The sequence below is a fragment of the Uloborus diversus genome, chromosome 1, assembly GCF_026930045.1.
Source record: "Uloborus diversus isolate 005 chromosome 1, Udiv.v.3.1, whole genome shotgun sequence".
In the NCBI taxonomy this organism is placed as follows: Eukaryota; Metazoa; Arthropoda; class Arachnida; order Araneae; family Uloboridae; genus Uloborus; species Uloborus diversus.
The window spans coordinates 261508922-261531121 of record NC_072731.1 but is presented as its reverse complement, the minus strand read 5'-3'; the positions used below and the strand labels follow the sequence as shown (position 1 = coordinate 261531121).

General features: G+C 34.9%; 1 protein-coding gene across 1 annotated transcript in view; it reads left to right on the top strand.

Annotated features, from left to right (window-relative positions):
- The window catches only part of LOC129220425 (tyrosine-protein kinase transmembrane receptor Ror2-like), a 90284-nt gene that overhangs the window by 17038 nt on the left and 51046 nt on the right, over nt 1-22200 (top strand). The window contains exon 3 of the mRNA XM_054854850.1: nt 14157-14281. Coding sequence (XP_054710825.1) covers nt 14157-14281 — 125 coding nt within the window. The remainder of the gene's footprint in view (nt 1-14156; nt 14282-22200) is intronic.

Below are 22200 nucleotides of genomic sequence, written 5' to 3'. Positions count from 1 at the left end.
TAATGTCCCTTCTTTATTATCAAAATAAATAACAGAACCCGAAAATATTATAAAGCTTGGGAAAACATTTCCATTTAGTCAGGAATTTATTCGCGATACTGATGAGTTGGAAAAATATTTATAAGAGGTTTTAAAAGTAATTTATTTATTTTTTTCCTTTTAAGAATTAAGAATATAACATGTAGCGGTTAGTGAATAAAAAACGAACTTTCAAAAATGGTCAACAAAGTAGACACTAAAAAATAAATCATTTTAAAAATCGTTGAAAAGGAGGGGGGCAAAAAGGAAGCTTTTCTAAATGCACGTCGTATTGAGAGTTCATTTTGAATTTACTTTCTTCATTACAACACTCAAAAATTGCATTGTATATTTATATTTATGTCAGTTCTCAAGCAGTTAATAAAATAAAAATTAAAAATTTGAGAGAAGATATATTCGGTCTACAGCTTTGTACGAATAACTTTTACTGCATTTTCTCTTCTCAAAATTTTCATTAACATTTTGTAACTGCTTTAGAGTTGAGCACATATAGTGGTGTAAAATACCCGGGTATTTATTTTAGGGGTAAATACCCAAAATGGGTATTTACCCGGGTTTTTTATTTCACAAATTTATATTCAACTAATATACTTTTCTGTATGTATTTCACTATGTATATATATAACCAACCATATACAAAACAATAAATTTTTGCCCAAAATTGTATTTTGATCACATATTTAAAGAATTATTGTGTGAAACAACTTAGCAATCGAATATCACATTAACTGTGTCGGATATGCCTAGTCTTTTATAACCCAGTAATATGTCCCTGCATGACGTCAAAATGTAACGAAATGTCCCTCAATTATTATACTATTTATTTGCCTATATCTTTTGCAGAATGTTAATGTGAAAACAATATCTATATTTGCCACGTTATCACTTAAACAGCAATAAAATAAATAACATCATAGTCTTAATAACTTCTCAGTTTATTCTTCCTATCATCCCTCATGCTTCCTTTTTTTTTTCATTTTGATATGACTAACCCAGATTGTGATTTTGAAATCCTGAAGTTCATCATTGAATTGCTTATACTTCTCCAATTATGACATTGAAAAGAAAAATTCTTTGGTTCACGATATGTTTCTTTCATAACTTCATCAAGTCTTTCAATAAAAAAATATTATGAACTGTGTAATACATATTTATGTATCAGTTTTACCAATTATTTCATATTTAGCTTTAAAAAAAATTTCCCATTCACCTTTTGCTTTTTTTTTTTTTTTTTTTTGTAATACCCAGTTTTCGAGTATTTACCCAGGCCTTGGGTAGATACCCTATTATTTACCCGATCCACGTCACTAAGCACATATAAAGATATTAAGGACAACTGCCTCGTTTGAGTGTTGTAATCAAGAATTCATGTTACTATTTTAGAAAACCATTTTTATGCGAACGATGTTAAAACACTTTATATTTTGCTTGTTCTCCAGAGTTTATTTTGGTTTGTTTAAATGTTGTGCTCTACTTACAAAAAAAAAATTGCATCTTTCAAAGAATCTGTTTCGCCCCATGCAATCTTATGCGAAAGGTAACACTACAGTAAGTGTTTTCTTTTCCTACATCACTGAAAAATTCTACGCCTGCCTACTGCTCCTCTCTGACGCTACTGCAACTGAAAAATCCATCTCTGGAGAGATTAAAATACAAAATGTGTAAAAAAAAAAAAAAAAAAAAAACCTTTTGAAAAGATCTTTTTTCAGTGGTCATCTTTTTTCCCTCGCAAACTTTTCTTAAGAGTACGGTTTTATTCTTTTTGATGGATGTTCTGCGGGCTTGTTCTTTTTGCTTGCTCTCTCTCCAGTGGAATATTTTTTAACCGATTTACATTTTATTTTACCATGACGCTCCAAGTTTTCGACTTTGTCTGGACCAGAGGTTCCCAAACTTTTTTGTTCTATGGATACTTTTCTTTTTCGTGGACTCTCAACCGAGGGTCAGTTCCAAATTTATTAGGCAGTGTAATAATTACATTTTGAGCATTTCAAAACAGAGCGAATAAGATAGTATAGTTTCACACAAGGCTTTTTAAAATCATCGTGTGAAAACGAATTATGGAAATGTCACGGGACTAATGGCGGGGTCTTTTCCAAAATTAAAAAAAAAAAATTCTGAAAAAGCATGCTTGAAAAAATAGGATCTGTCCATTTTTTAAAAAAATTGCTTAAGTTTAATATTTTTTAAAAAATATTTAAACCCTGTGCGCTTTCATTAATTACGCTTCTGCCAATGACATCACAAATGATGGAAATGCCATTCACGGTTGCCATTCACAGAGCAAAATATTTAATTTGCATCTTTACTCACGTGTATTGGCAACGATACGGTTGATAGCAATCGTAGAGCGCAATATTTAATTTGCTTTTTGGTTATCATAACGTAGAAAAGCGGTAGAAAGATGCTCCAAAATGCATCATTTGTGACGTCATCAAGACCACGCCTTGTTTGAAAAATTGGACAGTTAAAAAAATTAATTAAACATAACTGTTGGGAAAATGAAAGTATTTTCTGTGTCCATGTTATTATTATTATAATTATTTTTTGCTTATTCTATCAATTCCAGTGACTAAAAGTAATACTTTTGACTGAAGGAAACCACCCCATTAGGAATTTACCCTACGCTGAAAGTTGACGCTGAGAATTTTGAAATTCTCTCTTAATTTTATTGAATTTTTAACATTAAATTTTGGCGGAATTCGTTTTTCTGTCATATAAAATCTTATGACATAGATAAATATCATGTAAGAACAAAGGTAAAATTTTGTTTGGTGCACTTAATACCCCTATTAGGGGGGGGGGGGGAATCAGGGTTGGCAAGTTTCTGCCTAGGAGGTTAAAACCGGTATGGCAAAAACCCCTTTCTGCAATATTTGTGGCAGAAACTGGCAAAAACTAACAAAATGATATAAAAGTAATTACTGACATATAATAGGAAATGCACAGGAAAAACAATTATAAATGTTAACCAAAGTTTATTTACAATATTATCACCATTCACAATAGAGAAGATTTTACCAAGTCCAGCAGATCTAAGAGGAATTTTAATCCCAGGAACAAGCAGGATAAACAAGAGTTTCATGTATTGCATTTTTTTTAACTGGTCTGCTATGTTATAGATGATATATAATAACTTGACTATAAAAATACATTTCAGGAAATGAGGCTACTTTGTTGTGGAGATAGATATGTTACGTAAAAAAATCTGCGTTAATATTGGCAAATAAAATTCTGACATTTTCTTCTGGAGCACATGATTAACTCTGTCTCAAGCACTTTGGATGAAGCTTATAAGCTAGCAAATCCAAATCCAGCGTAATCCAAATGCACCAATTTTGCTTTTTATTGGCATAGACCTCATACAAATCGGGGGGGAAACCCAGGAGGCACCACATTGGGAACCACTGACTCAACTGTATTGACGAATCTTTTTGAGCTTTTTGGAATTTTAAATCATAGTCAGATATATCAATCATAACTTTTTTACTAGTTTGCTCCCAAAGTGTGCGATTTCACATTCCACAAAACAATTTGAATCCAAAATGCTACTGCGGTGGGTATTTTTTCGACTTGCAACCATAGATAACATGATTAATGCTAACCAGAGAACCACACGACTATTAGACGGGCAAAAGTTCGAAAAGCGCTTGTACTCAAGCAACTTTTGCCATTAGCCGATTGGGTGCAAACAGCGTGTCTTCCTCGTGGGCCGGTTTAATTCAAGTTTCGCGCGTTCGATGGCGGTCAATACTTTCCGCTACACGGTTGTGCATCTAGTTATACTACATCTATGGTGACAACTACAGGGCCGTATACAAGGGGGTTGGGTTCTTAGGGTTCAACCTCCCCCCGCCCGAAAAGTTCGGTTTGACATTTAAATGTTCGTTTATATTCAAAATTCCCAAAAAATATTGTTCCAAAACTCAAGTGTCTTTCATATGTATATTAATTATATAAAATGCTTTCATAATAGATAGCTCGAACGACTTGAACATTAGCACAAAAAGCGCAAAGCTCCGCATGAAAGTTTTTAAACCCGCCCCGAAATTATTTTCTGGTTACGGCCCTGTGACAGCACATCCATTTGCAAAGCTTGTGAAATATGTCATCCATTTCTCACTGAAACTCGCTAAATTTGGCGACTTTTTTTTTAAAATTTCTGCAGACTGTAGGGCTTCATATTTCGATAACAGGGAAACGAGGGAAAATATTTTATGCGTCTAAACACATGTTCTGCTGCGCTCTTTGGATTGCTACTTATTCAGGTTTTTTTTTTTTTTTTTTTTTTTTTACACTATCGTTAGGTTTCCTGGTAAGATTCACTCTCAAATCATCGCACTGAATCAATGTCTATCTCATACTCAAAGATTTTCCTCCATTGCATAGTTTCCTTTCCGATTACTTATATCAATTGCTACAACAGCAAGTCCAAGAATACCGCTTATTTGCAAACTAAAGGATTTGTTTTCCTTTTTGGTAAGCCCCCGAGAATAGGCCTTACCGTGAAAGCTCTTTTGTTCGCGCCTCATCGCGCAGCATTCTCTGCTTACAACATTTTTGAGCGCAACTGTAACTGGAGAATCCCTCCCTCCCCGGGGATTTTCGCTGAAAGTGCCTTTCTCGTCTTATGTTCCAACAGTGGCCATTCCATTTTTAGGCGGATTGTTTACATTTCTGATATTCTCTTTGTTGAATGTATAATCTCGGTGTTTTCACAAACAATGTTCGTCTTTTAAATTTAATCCTGGATTTTAATTTAAGACGAGCTGATGTGTGCATCACATGACTTCCTTTTACACCAATTTAATGTCATTTTCTCATTATTGGCAGTTTTAATGTGATTCAGTAGTCAACTCTCTAAATATCACCAACATTGGCCAAATTGAAATTAGATTAAAAGGAAAAAAACGGCAAATTTATCGCCAAGTTGGCGAGAGAACTTGGCGACAAAAAAATGGCGATATATCGCCAAACGTCCGCCAAATTATTACACCACTTGAGTTTGCATCGAAATTAACAATGACTTCCCCCAAAAAAGGGCAAAAGACCCCTTTAGAAACACCCGAATGCAACCAAAAGGGAAGGTGCACAACTAGACAACACTAGGAGTCTACGTACCAAATTTCAACTTTATAGGACATACCGTTTTTGAGTTATGCGACATACATACGTACATACGCAGTTACATTGAACGAGCTGATGTGTGCATCACATGACTTCCTTTTACTCCAATTTAATGTCATTTTCTCATTATTGGCAGTTTTAATGTCATTCAATAGTTTACTCTCTAAATATCACCAACAGTGGCCAAATTAAAACCAGATTGAAAGAAAAAAAATCGCCAATTTGTCGCCAAGTTGGTGACAAAACTTGGCGACCAAAAGGCTAGCGATATATCGCCAAGTGTCCGCCAAATTATAACATCACTTGAGGTTACATCGAAATTAACAAGGATTCCCCCCCCCCCCCGAAAAGGGGCAAAAGGCCCCCTTTGGAGCATCCGAATGCAACCAAAAAGGGAGGTGCTCAACTAGACCCCACTAGGAGTCTAACTTCCTAATTTCAACTTTCTAGGACTTTCCGTTCTTGAGCTATGCAACATACATACGCACACACATACATACGTACATCCAGACATCACGAGAAAACTCGTTGTCATTAACTCGGGGATCGTCAAAACGGATATTTCGGGTCTCTGTACGTTCCTAGGCATATATCCACGTGTGGTCGGGTTGAAAAATAAACTCAACATTTCTTCGGGGGTGAGCAAAATGGAAATTAAGGCCGATTTCTGAGTGAAAATGTTTTCGTGAATAAAATACTTCCTTTTTTGTAAAAGGAAGTAAAAATTCATCATAAATGCAGTTAGAACTGACACTTTTTTGATATAATTCTGTCGGAGCACGAAGGGTTACCTCCCCCCCCCCTTTTTCATTGTTGGGGGGAGGGGTGGAGAAGAATCTATCGTTTTGAGTATTTACTTCAAAGTAAATACTTCCATTCCGGGCCCCAAGATTCTACTTTTCAAAAATATCTCATCGAATGTGCACACACACACAATCTTTTGTATCAAAGTAATTCCAAATGCACTGCATCTGGTCGATTCCCTACCCTCTTTTATTGAATTGAGCTGGGGCAAAAAAAAAAAATATCTGCCCCGGTTCGGAAATGAATTCCTGTAAAAATGGATTCTTCGGGACGTTGTTAGGAACATTACGGAATGGTACGTTTGGGAGCTGGGACTTCTTGTTTTCTTTAGGATTAGAGTCCGCTATTCGGGATTTCCCTTCGATTTTTATTTATTTTCCGGCATCGTCTAGTCTTGCTTCAATCTCGGTTTTTTTTCTCTCCTTTGCTTTTTCGATCAGTTTATTACTTTCTTCTATATCTAATATATAGAAGAAAGTATTGGATTCGTGCAAATTTTCGAATTTCGAATTTTGACGGATTCGAACGTTTTGAGGTGTGCTGAGTCCATTTCGACCATTTTTGGAAAATGTCTGTCTGTCTGTATGTGTGTGTGTATGTGTGTGTGTATGTGTGTCACGTCTGTGTGTGACCAGTTTTTTGTGGCCGCTCTACAACAAAAACTACCGCATGAAATCGAACGAAATTTGGTACACATATGTGCCCCTATGTGAACTTGTGCCCATTAGTTTTTGGCGCGAATTCCTCCAAGGGGGGTGGAGCAATGGGACGTTTTTCGAGTTACGCGTGCTTGCTATTACTCAGGAAGTAACTGACGGAATCAAACAAAATTTGGTCCATATGTTGGTATTAACAGGAACAGGTGCTGATTCAATTTTGGTGTCAATAACGCAAACGGGGGTTGAGCTATAGAACGTTTTTTGTCGTCAATTGTGACTGCTGTATCTCAAGAAATAATGAACGGAATGAAAGAAAAATTTATCGGCAAGTAGCCCTTAGTGGGTATAAGAACTGATTTTATTTTTGTGTCAACAGCTAAAAAGGGGGTAGCGCAATCACCCGTTCTTTTTTTCCATTTTGAGTGTCCTATCTCAAGAAGTAATGCTACGTTCTGGTTGAAATTTGGAATATATGTGAATCCATGTGTAAACAGGCTTTGGTTCAATTTTGACGCCGATCGCTCCAAGAGGTGTTGATTTTTTTTTTTTTTTTTTTTTTTTTTTTGCGAATAAAAATATTTTTATTAATGCAACAATAAGAAAGATAAATCGTAATAGATTGTCGTCTGCGTATTTCTCGTGATTTTAATTGTATGGAAATGATAGGAAATATTATCTCAATGATTTAAAATTTTTAACTGTTGCCATCTTATGTTTGTTAACAAATAAAATATTTGTAATTAATTCAAGCAAGGCTTTTAAAAAAACTTTCAATTTTCGCTCTTTGCTTTGCTTTTGCAATAATTCAGACATTGGGATAGTCGTCAAGTTTTTGCATGTGTAATTTTGTTTTTGTTGGGAATATTGCTTCCTCGTCAAGCATGGGGAGGGATCAGAAAAAAAAAAAGAAAAATATAGAAGAAAGTTTCGTGATGGCCACAACATACTAGTTACACTTCGGAGTGGGACTGAATTCTATTGTTTCGTTTGTCGCGCAAAGTCCCTCGCGACTGAATTGTATTATTTTCAAGTAGATAGTTTTGTCTGTATGTGCGTGTGTTTGTAGGTGCAAATAAATTGATCATTTCCAAATATTTTTTATTTATTTTATTGGAAAAGCTCTCTGTTACGCTAATGCCATACACACACACAAAATAAATAAATAAATGAAATTAAATTTAAACAAAATAAAATAAAAAAATTAAATTAAAATAATCAACAAATAAATTTAAATAAATAAAAATATTGAAAAATCCCCCTCCCCCTTGAACATTTTGATGGCGTAACTTGCGCCATAATCCCCCCCCCCCTTTTTGGGCACCCCTGAGAGCAGACATTCTGCTTCGAAACTCTCTGTATCACGTTAACAGGAGCCTCTTGGTAAACTACAATAAGTATTTTTCTATGAAAATAGTTGTGCTATCAGCAGTAATGCTGTGATTTTATGTTATAACGAGAACGTAAATGAAACTCTATTCTGTGAAATAATTTTATTTTGAACTAGTGGTACCCGCACGGCTCTGCCCGTAGTAGAAAATTAAAATTTTGGTTCGCCTGTATATTTACAGATAACGTATGATGAATTTCTCGCAAATTAGCTTGCCCATGTTACGGTTCCACGTTATGATAGCTTGGTAATTTACTCGTCCATCTTGTGATAATTTTGCTCGGGAAAAGGTTCTGAAAATTGGAATAGAAAAGGAACAAAATCGAATTTTTGAAAAATCGCTTCGAGGTGCACACCGCCATGCTATAAACTAATTCTGTGCAAAATTTCATGAAAATCGGCCGAACGGTCTAGGCGCTATGCGCGTCGCAGAGATCCTGACAAACAGAGATCCGGACAGAGAGATATCCAGACAGAGAGACTTTCAGCTTTATTATTAGTAAAGAAAAGATGTATTTTTGTGTTATGTATAATGATTTGTCGCAATTTACGGGAATTCCATGTTTGATTATGTTGTGGCATACAACAATAATATTATTTTATTACTTCAATAAGCGGGGAAAAGGGGGGGGGAGGGAGGGAGTTCGCTTCTCTTGTTCTCAAAAGTCATAACTGAGTCCTGTTAGTCTATTTGTTTTCCAATCTTCTCCTTTAAAATATTATTTTTGTTCGAAATGGCTTCGCTAAGGAAAACAAATATAGCTTGATTCATTTTTGTTAACATTTCTAGAATTGTGAATGCATTTTAATATTCTGATCGCAAATTGAATGGAAATCTTTTTTTTGCTGGAATTGAATCGCTTGTCTAGCTGAAAGCCACTTAATGTTTGCTTACTAAATTAATACTAAATATTTACATTGCACGTTCAAAAGTAAAAATGTTTCTGCTGGTAACTTTCTTTTTTTAATAAAGAACAAATAAAGTAATGCAATTTAGAATAATATTTACCCTCAAAAAAAGTGAAACTTTAAACTTTCCGAAAGCGCTCTGTTTATTGATTACGTATAAAATAAATACTTGAATGTGCAGAATTTTATTTTTAATACTTGAAATTAATTTTCCTCTCTAGATTTTACATTTTTATTAATTTCAATTATATTTAAAATGCATTAGGAACGTCTTAAAAAGTCACATGTTATTATTTGCTTAAATATGAGAGAAAAAATATTCACCAATAGCTTTTTTGGTACAATGCTTTCCGCTACAAAATTTTATTTACGTTACATATGATGCAAAATTGAAAGCGAATCCTCAGAGCTGTTTTATAATTTATTTAGAAAAGTGTTAAGTAAATAATGGAGATGAGAGAGAGAAACGGGGGGGGGGGTTGTGAAAGTTTCCTTAAATGATGCATAAAATACTGCATATTCGGCGATTCTTTTAGAGCACCATATGAAAAGTTCGTCTTTTATGTAAATATCAGGACGTTTTTCGCTCTGGGTTTCGTTGATAGAGCGGCTTCAAACAAATTTGTGTCATTGAGGTGCTTAAGATGGAGGGAAGGGGGGGGGGGGCTGAAATTCTTGACAACTCAGCAAATGAATCGAAACGAATTCTAGCAATTTAACGTTCACATTTGAAAAACAGCTTTTAGTCAACACTTGATTAAATGCTCATGCTCATATTTATGATTTTTGCGCTATTGAATATGTACTCTAGCGAATAGTTTTCAATTCAAGTTCTTAAATAGTTAAGGCTGCCGTTGCTCCTAGAAGGGCTAAAATTTATCAGAAGCGTTTAGTATAAAAAAGTTAAATGCATTTTTAGAAAAAATACAAACATTTCCCGCTCGACCTACTTTAAATTTCCGAAATATTTTTTTTTTTTTCGTTTGAAAAACATTCCGTGTAGGACTTCATTTTTCTTTTCTTTTTTTAAATGAACTGCATTGTATAATGATAACGGATAAAAATTATTTGGATTGAGATGGTTTCGAAGAAAATAAGACTTATTAATTGTTATTTTTTTAATTCGCCATTCAAATTAAATTCATGTAGTTTATCACGTTTATGTCTGCAAAACTTAAATGTTATTTGATTAAGCAATTTATTGTAACAATGCTGTTAATGTTACCCGTACGTTTTTGCAGTGACGATGTGACGATCTAGTAAAAGCATTGATTGAACTAGTTTTGAAGTAAAACTGATATTTGGCAGCTGGAGTTTGGCCTGATTGAGAGAAATTCATTTCAAATCGCTTTGTGGCGTGATAATAGACAAAGAAGTGTCAAATGGGGTTGTTTCCTTCAGTCAAAAGTAGTATTTTTAGTCACTGAAATTGATAGAATAAACAAAGAAAAATAACATGGACCCAGAAAATTCTTTCATTTTCCCAACAGTTATTTTTTAATTAATTTTTTTAAATGTCCGATTTTGCAAACAAGGCGTGGTCTTGATGACGTCACAAATGATGCTCTTTGGCGCATCTTTCTACTGTGTTTCCACGTTATGATAATCAACAAGCGAATCAAATAGTGCGCTCTACGCTTGCTATCAACCCCATCGTTGCCAATACACGTGAGTAAAGATGCGAATTAAATATTTTGATCTGTGAATGGCAACACAGAATGGCATTTCATCATTTGTGATGTCATCGGCAAGAAATATAAAGCGCGCCGATTTAAGCAATTTCTTAAAAATATTAAACTTAAATAAATTATTTAAAAAAAATGTCAGATGCTTCTTTCAGAAAAAAAAACTTTTAAAATTTAGGAAACGACCCCATAATGAAGAAAAAAAAAATATAGTACACTTCTGAAAATTCATGGAATGAGCTGGATTTAATAAACTTATTTGATTTAATAAAATGAGTTTCATTAGGCCATTTTGAACATTATCCTTTCTCCTTTGTTAAAACAGAAGTGGAATTTGACTTTTTCAAACTTAAAGGAAAAAACCTTTGTAAGGAATGTGCCGTAGTGTCATCCTGATTTAACCATTTTAACAGTTCAATTTTTTTTCCGCATATTATGACCCCAAAAAAAAAATTTTTTTTTAATTTTTATTTTTACATTTATGATGCGCATATGAATTGAAAACAACAATCAAAGCTGTTTTAATTATTACTGTATTAATTAATTCATGATAATTTTTAAAAGCGATGCGGCCAAAAATAAGGCATTTTTACTTAAAGTTGGCTTTTTTCGGAAGGAGTAGCTGAACCAAAAAAACCGCTTTACAGAAGATGCGTGTCGGAAAGGAGCACGCGTTAAAAAAATCCATTCATTCATCATTACCCCTTCAAACCTGGTGTCCGGTATACCGGACAACCGCTTTAAACAGCTGCTAATCATTTAATAATTGATTTAATTAAGTGATTTTTTTTTGTAGTTGACTCTTTACATTCTACTTATTATAATCTGTGAAATAACTTTTCGTTTTGGGATTGACAACACTGACATATAAGGATTGAGAGATAGAGAGTGGCTCATTTTTCCAACAATGGATTTTCATCTGAAAAGCGAAGTTTTTTTTCCTGATTTTTTTAAAAACATATAATCTTTAATTAATCGTTTCAAACGCTTATATTATGTTTTATAATTGTTTGTAGAACATTTTATAATGAAGTTTGTTTGGTATTTTATCGTTTTTGTATATGAAATATTGATTTCAAAAATATAAGTCCGGAATATTGGAGGTGCCATAACTCTTTTAATTTTTCTCCTACAAACTCAAAATTTTGTCTATAAGATACCCTTTAACATAGTACACTGTGTACCAAATATCAACAGTTTTGGTCAAATATTTCATAATTCCGACGGAAGGGGTTTAAACTCGTTTTTTTTTTTTTTTTTTAAATGTCAGTTAACACGTTTATCCACTGATCCCTTCAATTATTAATGAAAATAATAGGACATAGTATGAAATATTTAAACATTGTAAAAATTCAATTCAGAATCTTCCAAAATTGCTTTGCAATATCCATAGAATATTTTTTATGCTTCCATTTTTCCAGTTTTTTTACTGATGCATGTTTGAATAATTTACTCTTGCAAATTTCAATAAGACTCGGTATTAACAAGCAAAACAATCTTTTAAATCAAAATTGTTGCTTTTAATTAAGTTCATTTTAACACAATTTCCGTTTTCCTTAAATGAAAGATCATTTTAATGTATGTTATTCACAAAATAAATGCATGAATAGCTTTGCTTTATCTTCATAAAAAGAAAAACTTGTATTCAATTCAGCTAAGTTTATTAATATTGTGAAGACATTGAAAAGAGAAAAAATATACTTAAAATTTTGTTACATTAAAAATTAAATATTCTGAAATGTTTATTTTATTACTAACAATGTAATTACGTTGTGTTTACATAAAAGGTCCTTTCTAAATTCATATAAAATAGCATTTGTAAATTATTTAATGAAATCTCTTAAAAATTATTTAATGAAAGTGGCAAAAAACGATACATAAGAAGCTACAGTTTTTGGAACTACAATTTTCTGTTGAAGTCCTGCGGAGTAATGTTTTTTTTTACTAGTTAAATGAGATTGTAAGTCTGGAATGTTCTTTTTGATTAGTTTACTTCGTTCTTGTGTCTTCATAACGAAATTTAAGCATTACAGTTTACAAATTTCGACTATGTCTGATTCAGTTAGCGACTAGTATACCAAATTTTGATGAACTGGATGTACGTTCATCTGGCGGTGCAATCATTGCTTTGAGTGTACAAAATATATTCTTTTCTTTATTTACACATTTGTCACGCATTCCAAATTCTAATGCATCCTAAACTTCTGTTTCACGTTAATCTAAGAAATCTAGTTTTGAGTGTCTTTAATGCTAAAGTTAACATGGTGGCAAGCAAGGACGAATACAAGGGAGGAGCGTTGGGGGCGATCGCCCCTCCTTTGAGAGACTCTACATCGGTAATTTTTCGAAAACGCAAGTATAGGCGATCTTTAATGACGTTCAGGAAAGGAATAGATTCGATTCTTCCTCCCGGAGTCTTTTCAGACTTGAAGCTTCAAAAAGGCTATTTCAGACGATCTTTGGTGATGTTAAACGGAGAAGTCTGGAGGCCTTCCCGCAGGTATTTTGTAAAATTTTAAACGTCGTAAAGATGCGATTGTCAACATCTTTGGTAGAGTTAGGAGAAAAAATGGGTTCTGCTACTTTTATCTAGAAGTTTTTCGAAATTGAAGTTCCAAAAAGCGCACTTTTAGTCAACCATCCATGATTTTAGGGGCAGGGGGTTCCAAAACATGTCCCCGGAATTATTACGAAATTGAAGTTGGGCAATTTACGGAAAAGGGAAGGAATAGATTCGGAGACCTCCTTGGATAAACCTACAATTATGCTACAGATCCCCCCCTCCCCTCTTCCGACCATGTGTAAATCAATTGCGTAGCAAGAGGTAAGTTAAAAGAAAAAAGTCAACCCCCCCCCCTCCTTGAAAAGTTTTTGGATCCGTCCTTGGTGGCAAGGGGTTGAACTTATAATAACCAAGGATCGCCAGTGATTTATTGCTCTTCTTTTTCGCTTCGTCAGAGGACAACCCTGTGTGTATAATTCAGTGGTTTTTCCCCAACCTACGGCCTACAAAGCTGATCCATGTGGCCCGTTATATTCAATGTTACGAAGCTAAAACTACTAAAGCAGGTCATCTTCATTCTGTATGAAGAATGCTTATTGTAAATTTGGAGCCAAATTGTATTTTTTTTCCTCCAAAAACGGATGAAAACTGCGTACGAACAAATATGCATTTAGCAATGATAACAGCATTTCTTGATTTTCATAATTTTTTCTCCTCTTTACCATGCTATCCAGATACAATTTACTTTAAAATTCACGTGTTCCGACCCGCGAGGTTCATCTTAATATGAGGTGCGGCCCTCGTGTAAGGAAAAAGGTTGGGCAATACTGATATGATTAATATCACTCGGGAGACATTCAGTGGTTCCTTTCTGCAATTAATGTGAAAGAAATTTAATCTGGTAATTTATTTTGTCCTTAATTTCAAAATAAACTAATTGACATTTCAAAATATTCTAATTTCAAATGATATATTTTTCTTCCTTTTTAATGATTATTATTAATATGTGGATTATATTGAAGTGTGTTTTTTTATGTTTTCAGAACCAGCGAAGCTGAAAGGGGGTCGAACTGTGTATAACGTCAGTTGGGGATCGAGTGTCCGCCTGGAATGTTCTGCACAAGGCGAGCCACCGCCAATCATAACGTGGTATCAAGACGGAGAACCGGTAGGATATCTTTAATATAATTTTCCATACTTTCCTTTTAAAATGATTACTTTCGTATTATGGTTTTCATTAAAAAAAATTGAAAACTTGAATTGAAAACAAAAACTTGTCATCGGGAGTTTAAACTCGGTTGTCGCAAAATGTATTATGCTGTACTGTGGCTGCTTGTTGAGCGCCAAGATTTTTTTTAAATATAACTGGCAATAAACTATCAGTTAATGTATTTGAAAAAATAAGATAACATTGAATGACTCAATAAAAGTTTTAAACAGTTTTTTTTTGGGGGGGGGAGGGGGTGTCCATTGTTTAAAAAAAAATAGGTAAAAACTAACTTCATGATGTCGTACACTGTATGCATAACTTTCGTTGCGTGTTGAAACCAACTAAGAATTAATCCGATGGAAAATCTATACAAAAATTATGACTTTAAAAAGTATAACTTCTTTCACACTTACATCTGTCTATGCACCCATTGCCCGCCCCCCTTCCTACTCTTTTGTTTTTGCATAAATCCGTTCTCAAGTTAGATTTTTGTTCAACGATGCATTTCTTTTTCGGGTATATTTGAAGAAGATTAATTTAAAGATTTAAGTAAAACTGTTTCATTTATGCTGTTCATTATGTTAAATAGTTAGATATTTAAGTTTCTTTAAAAACAATATAAAGAACACAGGCGTGGGAGCTCGTTAATGTTTTTCTCTCTCTGACTTCTCCCCCCCCCTCAACTCTTATTTTTGCATAAATACGATTTCAAATTAGTTTTACGCAAATCTTTTTCCCACAATGCATTTCTAATACGAGTAGAATAAGATACATTTTACGATTTACTTAAAACTGTTTTACCAACCGCTTATTATGTTAAATAATTTGATATTTAAGTTGTTTAAAAAAAAACTATATTTTAAATAACACAGTTGTGTATGCTTGGTAGTGTTTTTTACTTCCCATTCTAATTTTCGATATTGTTCTAACGTTTGTCAAATCAAGTCCTCGGAATGGATTTCTATTCTCATTACAATACAGAAAGAGTTCGCGGCGAACAAAAAGCTGGCTATATAAATATACGAATCCGTCACAAAAATAAAAGCTGCAGCCAAGGAATTGAAATCGCCATCCATATCGTAATGGAACCGTGGGGCTTCCGACGGCGGAGTTCATTTAAGGTGGCGTTCCGTTCGTAACCCCTGGCAACCGGAGCAGTCACCTGTCAGTAGGGATTCAGAACTACGCCGAACCTCAATTACTGCGGATGTCAAGCCACGCTAAAAGCCTCCTTCCTATATATACCTGGCAATAATAAAGCAAACTTCCCCCTTCGCGCGCGTGAACTGTTGTTTTCGAGTTTTGTTCTTTTCTTCCTCTTGTAGTGTTCCTGCTTGGTAGTTAGATGACGGGGGGCGGGGGGGGGGGGGGGGGGTTAGTAACATTCAGAGTCTTTCTCTTAAACAAGATCAAGGTTTCACAAAATTTGACAAGTTCCTCCGCGCGCTGAAGTGCAGATTCTGCGGAGAAATGTCGGGAACCCCTTAACGCTTGGAGAGTGCTGGTGAAGAAGAAGAAGAAAGCGCAACTTGTCTTTTCCAGTTTTAAGTTAAGCGAAAGCGTTTTGGGGATTTTTTGAGCAAATGGAATGGGGTGTGATGTGCTTGACAGTATCTGAAATATAGTAGGAGGAAAGAGTGTCTGTTGCTGGGATTAATAAATACATTTTGCGCTAAGATTTTCGCGGTACAGGAAGATGATTTTGGATTAATACCATTTTTGCCACTTTTGATTCGATTATAGTCAGTCTTTGATCTGTGTCGTTTTTAAATCTTCTTTATTTTTACTTCGTTTTACAAAAAAGGAAGTATTGTATTCGCGAAAATATTTTCACTCAAAAATAGGCCTTAATTTCCATCGCCCCCGAATGAATATTGATTTTTTTTCAACCCGACCACACGTGGATACATGCCTAAAAACGTATAGACACCTGAAAAATCCATTTTGACGATCCCCGAGTTAATCACAACGAGTTTTCTCGTGACGCCCGCATGTACGTATGTGTGTATAACTCAAGAACGTTATGTCCTAGAAAGTTGAAATTTGGCACATAGACTCCAAGTGGGGACTAGTTGTGCACCTTCTCTTTTGGTTGCATTCGAATGTTCCAAAGGGGGTCTTTTACACCTTTTTGGAGTAAAATCATTGCTAATTTCAATGTAAACTCAAGCGGTGCTATAATTTGGCAAACACTTGGCAATATATCGCCCAGCTTTTGTCGCCAACTTGGCGGTTTTTTTTTTTTTTTTTTTATAATCTGGTTTCAAATTGGCCATATTTAGAGAGTTAACCATTGAATCACATTAAACTCCCAATATTGGGAAAATTTATCTGTATAAAACGTTTTCTTTGCTTCGGTTCGCAACAGACTTCGAATGAAAGTAGTATTAAAAGTTTTTTTTTTGCTCACTCCGAGGTACTATTATCTTCAAATTGGAGTAAAAGGAAGTCATGTGATGCACACATCGGCTCGTTTTATTTTCCTTCTAATGGTTCTTCTGAGGTCCTCGCACCTAAAGCCCTAGATCGTAGCTTAAGTAGCGACACGTCCGCCATCTTGGGGCCAAACGATGCTTTCTTCTATGTCTGCTACGGTGAAGTAGCCTGTTTTGCTTCTTGAATGTTATGTTTCTTGATTGTGAATTACCATGGAATTAATCGGAAACCGCAATTAAGAATCAAAACGCGCTACTTCACCATAGCAGACATAGAAGGAAGCATCGTTTAGCCCCAAGATGGCGGACGTGTCGCTACTTAAGCTACGATCTAGGGCTTTACTCGCGCATACCGTTTGCACGGTGTATCGGTTTTAGGTGCTCAGGCAAGGGGCTGAGTAGATTTGACCCCAAAGAGTTCCCAAGGAGTCCAAGTAGTCCCAAGGACAGTTCAATACAGCACAACATCCGCTGGTATCCTCCATTCATAGGCTTATCTCCGACAGCAATTCTGTGACTCTACATTGGGTGATAGGACATTCAGATGATATAGGTAATGACATGGCAAACTCATTGGCCAAGGCTGCTGCTAATTATCCCAACTTATCTTCCTCTGGGCTCGTTCCTTTTCCAAAATCTGCGCTTTTAAATGGATCTTGACCATGAAAGCGTCTAGGGAGGTTGAAGGGCAGTTCAATCTTCAATCCTCCTGAGATCCCTTGGTTTTAGCCCATATTGCCAGTCCTAATGTTCAAGTCCGTAACATATACGACGGTTGGAACTTGAATAGTGGCAACTATTTATTTACATACTTGTGTGGTGCCCGCACGGCTTTCTCCGTAGCAGAAAATTAAAAGGTCATTTGAGTCATCTGTATATTTACAAATAATGGATGATGAATTTCTCGCCAATTTGTTATGTTCATTTGCTTGCACATGTTACGGTTACACGTTGTGATAATTTGCTCGGTAAAATGTTCTTATAATTGGAACAGAAAAATAACCAAATCGAATTTTCGAAAAATCGCTTCGAGGTGCTCCCCCTAAGTTACGAACTAATTCTGTGCCAAATTTCATGAAAATCGGCCGAACGGTCTAGGCGCTATGCACGTCACAGAGATCCAGATATCCCGACAGAGAGACTATCAGCTTTATTATTAGTAAAAATAATACAGAAGTTATACATGCAACCAAATTTTGCAGTCCTTCAATATACTGCCGTGTGCAGGTAAAGGGCAGTAACTGCAAATTTTTCATTTTTCATTTTCTTACATTTTTGTCATCTATTGTACATTATCTTTATTGTACAAGCTCGCTTATTTGGTTTCCGCTGAAAAAAAGGCGCCAAAAAAAAACATCTAATTCCAACATTTTCCTATTATTAGTATTAAATACACCACACATTTCTTCAAATATCTCGAAAACTCATTTCTGCAGATACTGCCGTTTACTTGCACACGGCAGTATAGTCGACAGCATTGTGTACAACCCGTGTCCAACGATGTGGAAGTGTTAAGACACCTGTAGTATCGCCTTGATAGTTCGAATGAAGCTGTTTACTGCCGCAATAATCTCTGGAACAGTTCTGAAGCGAATTCCGCGAAGTATTTCTTTCATCTTAGGAATTAAGTCAAAGTCGCAAGGACTTTGTGATGATGAAAACATTGAGAAGAAGCCTCTGCCGCAATAATCTCTGGAACAGTTCTGAAGTGAATTTCACGAAATATTTCTTTCATCTTAAGAATTAAGTCAAAGTCGCAAGAACCTTGTGGTGATGAAACCATTGAGAAGACGGAACCACTTTATGACATTCGCCTCAAAACTGTTCCAGAGCTTCTTGTGGCAGTAAACCGATTCAGTCGAACTATGAACTGAACAGGTGCTACTACTGTCGTCTTAAGGCTCCCACATCGTAGGAGGTGGGTTGGAAACAATGTCGTTGACTGCATTGAAGGACTGCAAAACTTAGTGGCATGTGTCACTTTCGTATTAGGCTTAAATTGCTAGTTATACAAATACAAAAGTGCCGACCAGCAACAGGCTCTGGGTCCAGCTAGACTGGTCCTAGTCAATTAACAATCCCCAGTGAAGATCAATGGCCCTCTTAAAACTATCTACTCCCTTGCTCATTACCACCTCTTCCGGTAAGCTGTTCCAAGGTTTCACTACCCTGCTATAATAATAATTTTTCCTAATATCCATGTTAGCCTGAGATTTAAATAGCTTAAAACAATGACCCCTTGTCCTGTTTTCAGTGCTAAACTTCAGCCCCGTGACATCTTTCATTTTAATAAATTTAAACAACTGAATCATGTCCCCTCGGTCTCTTCTTTGCTCAAGACTGTATGTTTTTAGCCTTCTAAGCCTGGAATCATAATCTAAGTGGCAAAGTCCACTTATTAGCCTTGTAGCCCGCCTTTGAACCCTTTCCAGTACATTAATATCTTTCTTAAAATAAGCAGACCAAAACTGAACAGCATACTCCAAATGAGGTCTTACCAAACTTCTGTATAAGGGCAGAACTTCTTTAGATTTTTTTGAAATGGATCTATTGATAAACCCAAGCATCTTACTGGCTTTGTTACTAGCTATGCTGCACTGTGTTAGCTCAACTTTAAGTCTTGACCTATTAAGACGCCCAGATCAGTAACTTTTTCTGCCTGATTAATGACTGAACCTTGCAAATAATAGTTGTACTATTAAAGTTCCAACCTTCGTATTTTCAAACTTCACGGGCATTGTCAGGGCAGTAAAATATTAATGCAGAGGAATAGTTGAACTTTGTTGTAAGAATTCGTTAGTTTTATGCGTAAACTTCTATTTACAATGTATTACAAAAACTTAAACATATCTGAATTCAAAAACATCGACTTATTCTTACAATGGGGTTGTTTCCTTCAGTAAAATCTACTACTTTTAGTTACTGAAATTGATTGAATGAGCAAAAAAATAACATGGAGCGAGAAAAAACTTTCCTTTTCTCAAAGCTCAATTTTTAATTGATTTTTTTTAAATGTCCGATTTTGAAAATAAGGCGTGTTCGTTATGACGTCACAAATAATGTATTTGGCACATCTGGCTACAGTGTTTCCACGTTATGATAATCAAGAAGCGAATTAAACATTACGCTCTACGCTTGCGATCAACCCTATTGTTGCCAGTACATGTGAGTAAGAAAGGAATTAAATATTGTTATCTGCGAATAGCAACAGGGAATATCATTTCATCATTTGTGATTTCATCGGCAGAAGCGTAAATAATGAAAGCTCACCGATAATTTTTTTTTTAAATATTAAACTTTGTCAAATTATTTTAAAAATGGTCAGATTCTATATTTTTAAGCATGCTCTTTCAGAAAAAAAAAAAAATTTAAAATTTTGGAAAAGACCCAATTTTAATAAATTTTTTCTTACTTATGCATTGTTGTTATAGCCGTTGCCACGTGATATATTTTCAACCTCAGTACATCGCAAGAATGGAATTACGCGACAATGCACGACATGTTAAAACTGCAAAATGCTTTCTAATAAAATCTTTAAAAAAAACCCAAAAAGAACATTCTGTTTTGACAGCTACAAGATTCCCTTCGGATCTTGGAATGGAAGCGATGACGTTAAATAAATGGATTCCTAAATTGGCGAAGAAAAAAATGGACTCGCTATTTTCGGGAAATGACAGGAAAAATGCCGCCCGTGATGGGGGAATTTGGCGAGGAAAATCCGGTTTAAATTGCTCGCGCTTTCTGACGCGCGGGACAAAAATATGAAAATATTCTATTACGTCGAGTGATTTGCATTCGAAAAGAGAGAAAAATACGGATTATTCACAATGGGGTTGAACGTTTTAAAGAAATCCTAAAGAAGAGATTGCCATTTCTTCCTGTTTAGTGAACAAGTGTGTCCTTTAGGTTTCGTGTAGCGTAATAAAAGGGAGGCGGGATATTTTTGCAATCGAAACTCAACACCGTGATTGTCGGTTCTGTGATGGATTCCTTTTTCAAAAAAGTGTAAAAGAACAAACTGTTTTTCCCATTTATAAATAAATGAAACAAACACATTAGAAATCTCTACATAGTATAAAATGAAGTCTCCAAAAAGCGTCTGTGTGTTTGAACTCGCAAAACTCGGGAACTACCCGGCCGATTTCGCTGAAATTTTCACAGTTTTTTCCTTTAAGTCCTGAAAAGGTTTGCAGACCAGTTCAAAAAAAAGTTTTTTTTTTTTTTTTTTGTTCCAATTTAGTCCTAATTTTCATATAAATTCCTGAATATGAGGATAAAAAATTAATTGCAAATAGTAATATTATATATAGTTGGAAAGAGTAGAATTTTCCGCGTTCTACGCAATTTGTTTCAATGATCTAACTTAATTACGGCGGGAGTTATTTACGTTTTTAGCTCGAATTGGTTTACTCTTAGCTGAAATTTAAGCACTATTTTCTTCATTGAATCTACCAATAAAAAGTGAAGGAGTTGTCCCACAGTTTTCTTTTTGACATCATTGGAAAGCGCTGCTTTTTTTTTACTCCAGATCTAACTCGACCTATGGTGGAAAGTTTAACCCTCTATCTCAATTAGAAATAAAGTTAAGAGCGAATTAAATGAAGTTCAAAAATCTGTTCTCTGCTTAAGTTTTTAACCATTTTATTTTTCGTTTCCACGGTAACGCTTTTTGAATCCATTGTATAATTTCCATCTTTCTCATTTTCAATTCTCTAACTTATTTTGTTTTGTGTTTCCATAGTTACGCTTTTTAAATCCATCTTTCTCATTTTATTTTAATTTCTTAAAGGTATTTTAATATCTGTCGTCATTGTTTGGAGGGGAAATTTTGCATGATGTTTTTTTTTCTCTTTCATTTAAGCCTGGTTATTGAATATACTACATTTGACACAATGGTTATTTTCAAGGTAGACCGGGCAAAGCCGGACAACGCAGCTAGTACAGGATAAATAAATAGAGAGAAAGTTTTCCAAAAGAAAGATGGTAAAATATTTTGGCCTGTCAAATAAAAAGGATTTGAAAGAAAAGCAAAACTCAATTTTCTTTTTAAAATACAGGGTGATTATAATTAAAGTTCCACTTTCAAAACGCTGTAAAAATAAAACCGCTGGTTAGAATGACCTCAAATTTCAACGGAATCTTATCGAAGAAGGGGGAAAACGTATGACAAAAGAAAAATAAATAGTTGGAATTTTTAGCAATAGATGGCGCTGCAAGTGTCAGAATATGTCAATCAAAACACCTGTCATGCGCCCGACTCATTGAAGTTGTTATAAAAACGCCAAATACACGTTTTTTTCCTCATTTCGCATCTGAGAAGTTCACTATGACTGTCTCAATGAAAGACCTTGCCGTCTCGATCACCTGATCTTAACCCGTGTGACTTCTGGATATGGGGCTATCTGAAAGCTGTTGTGTTCAGTGCTCCGATTACAAACTTGG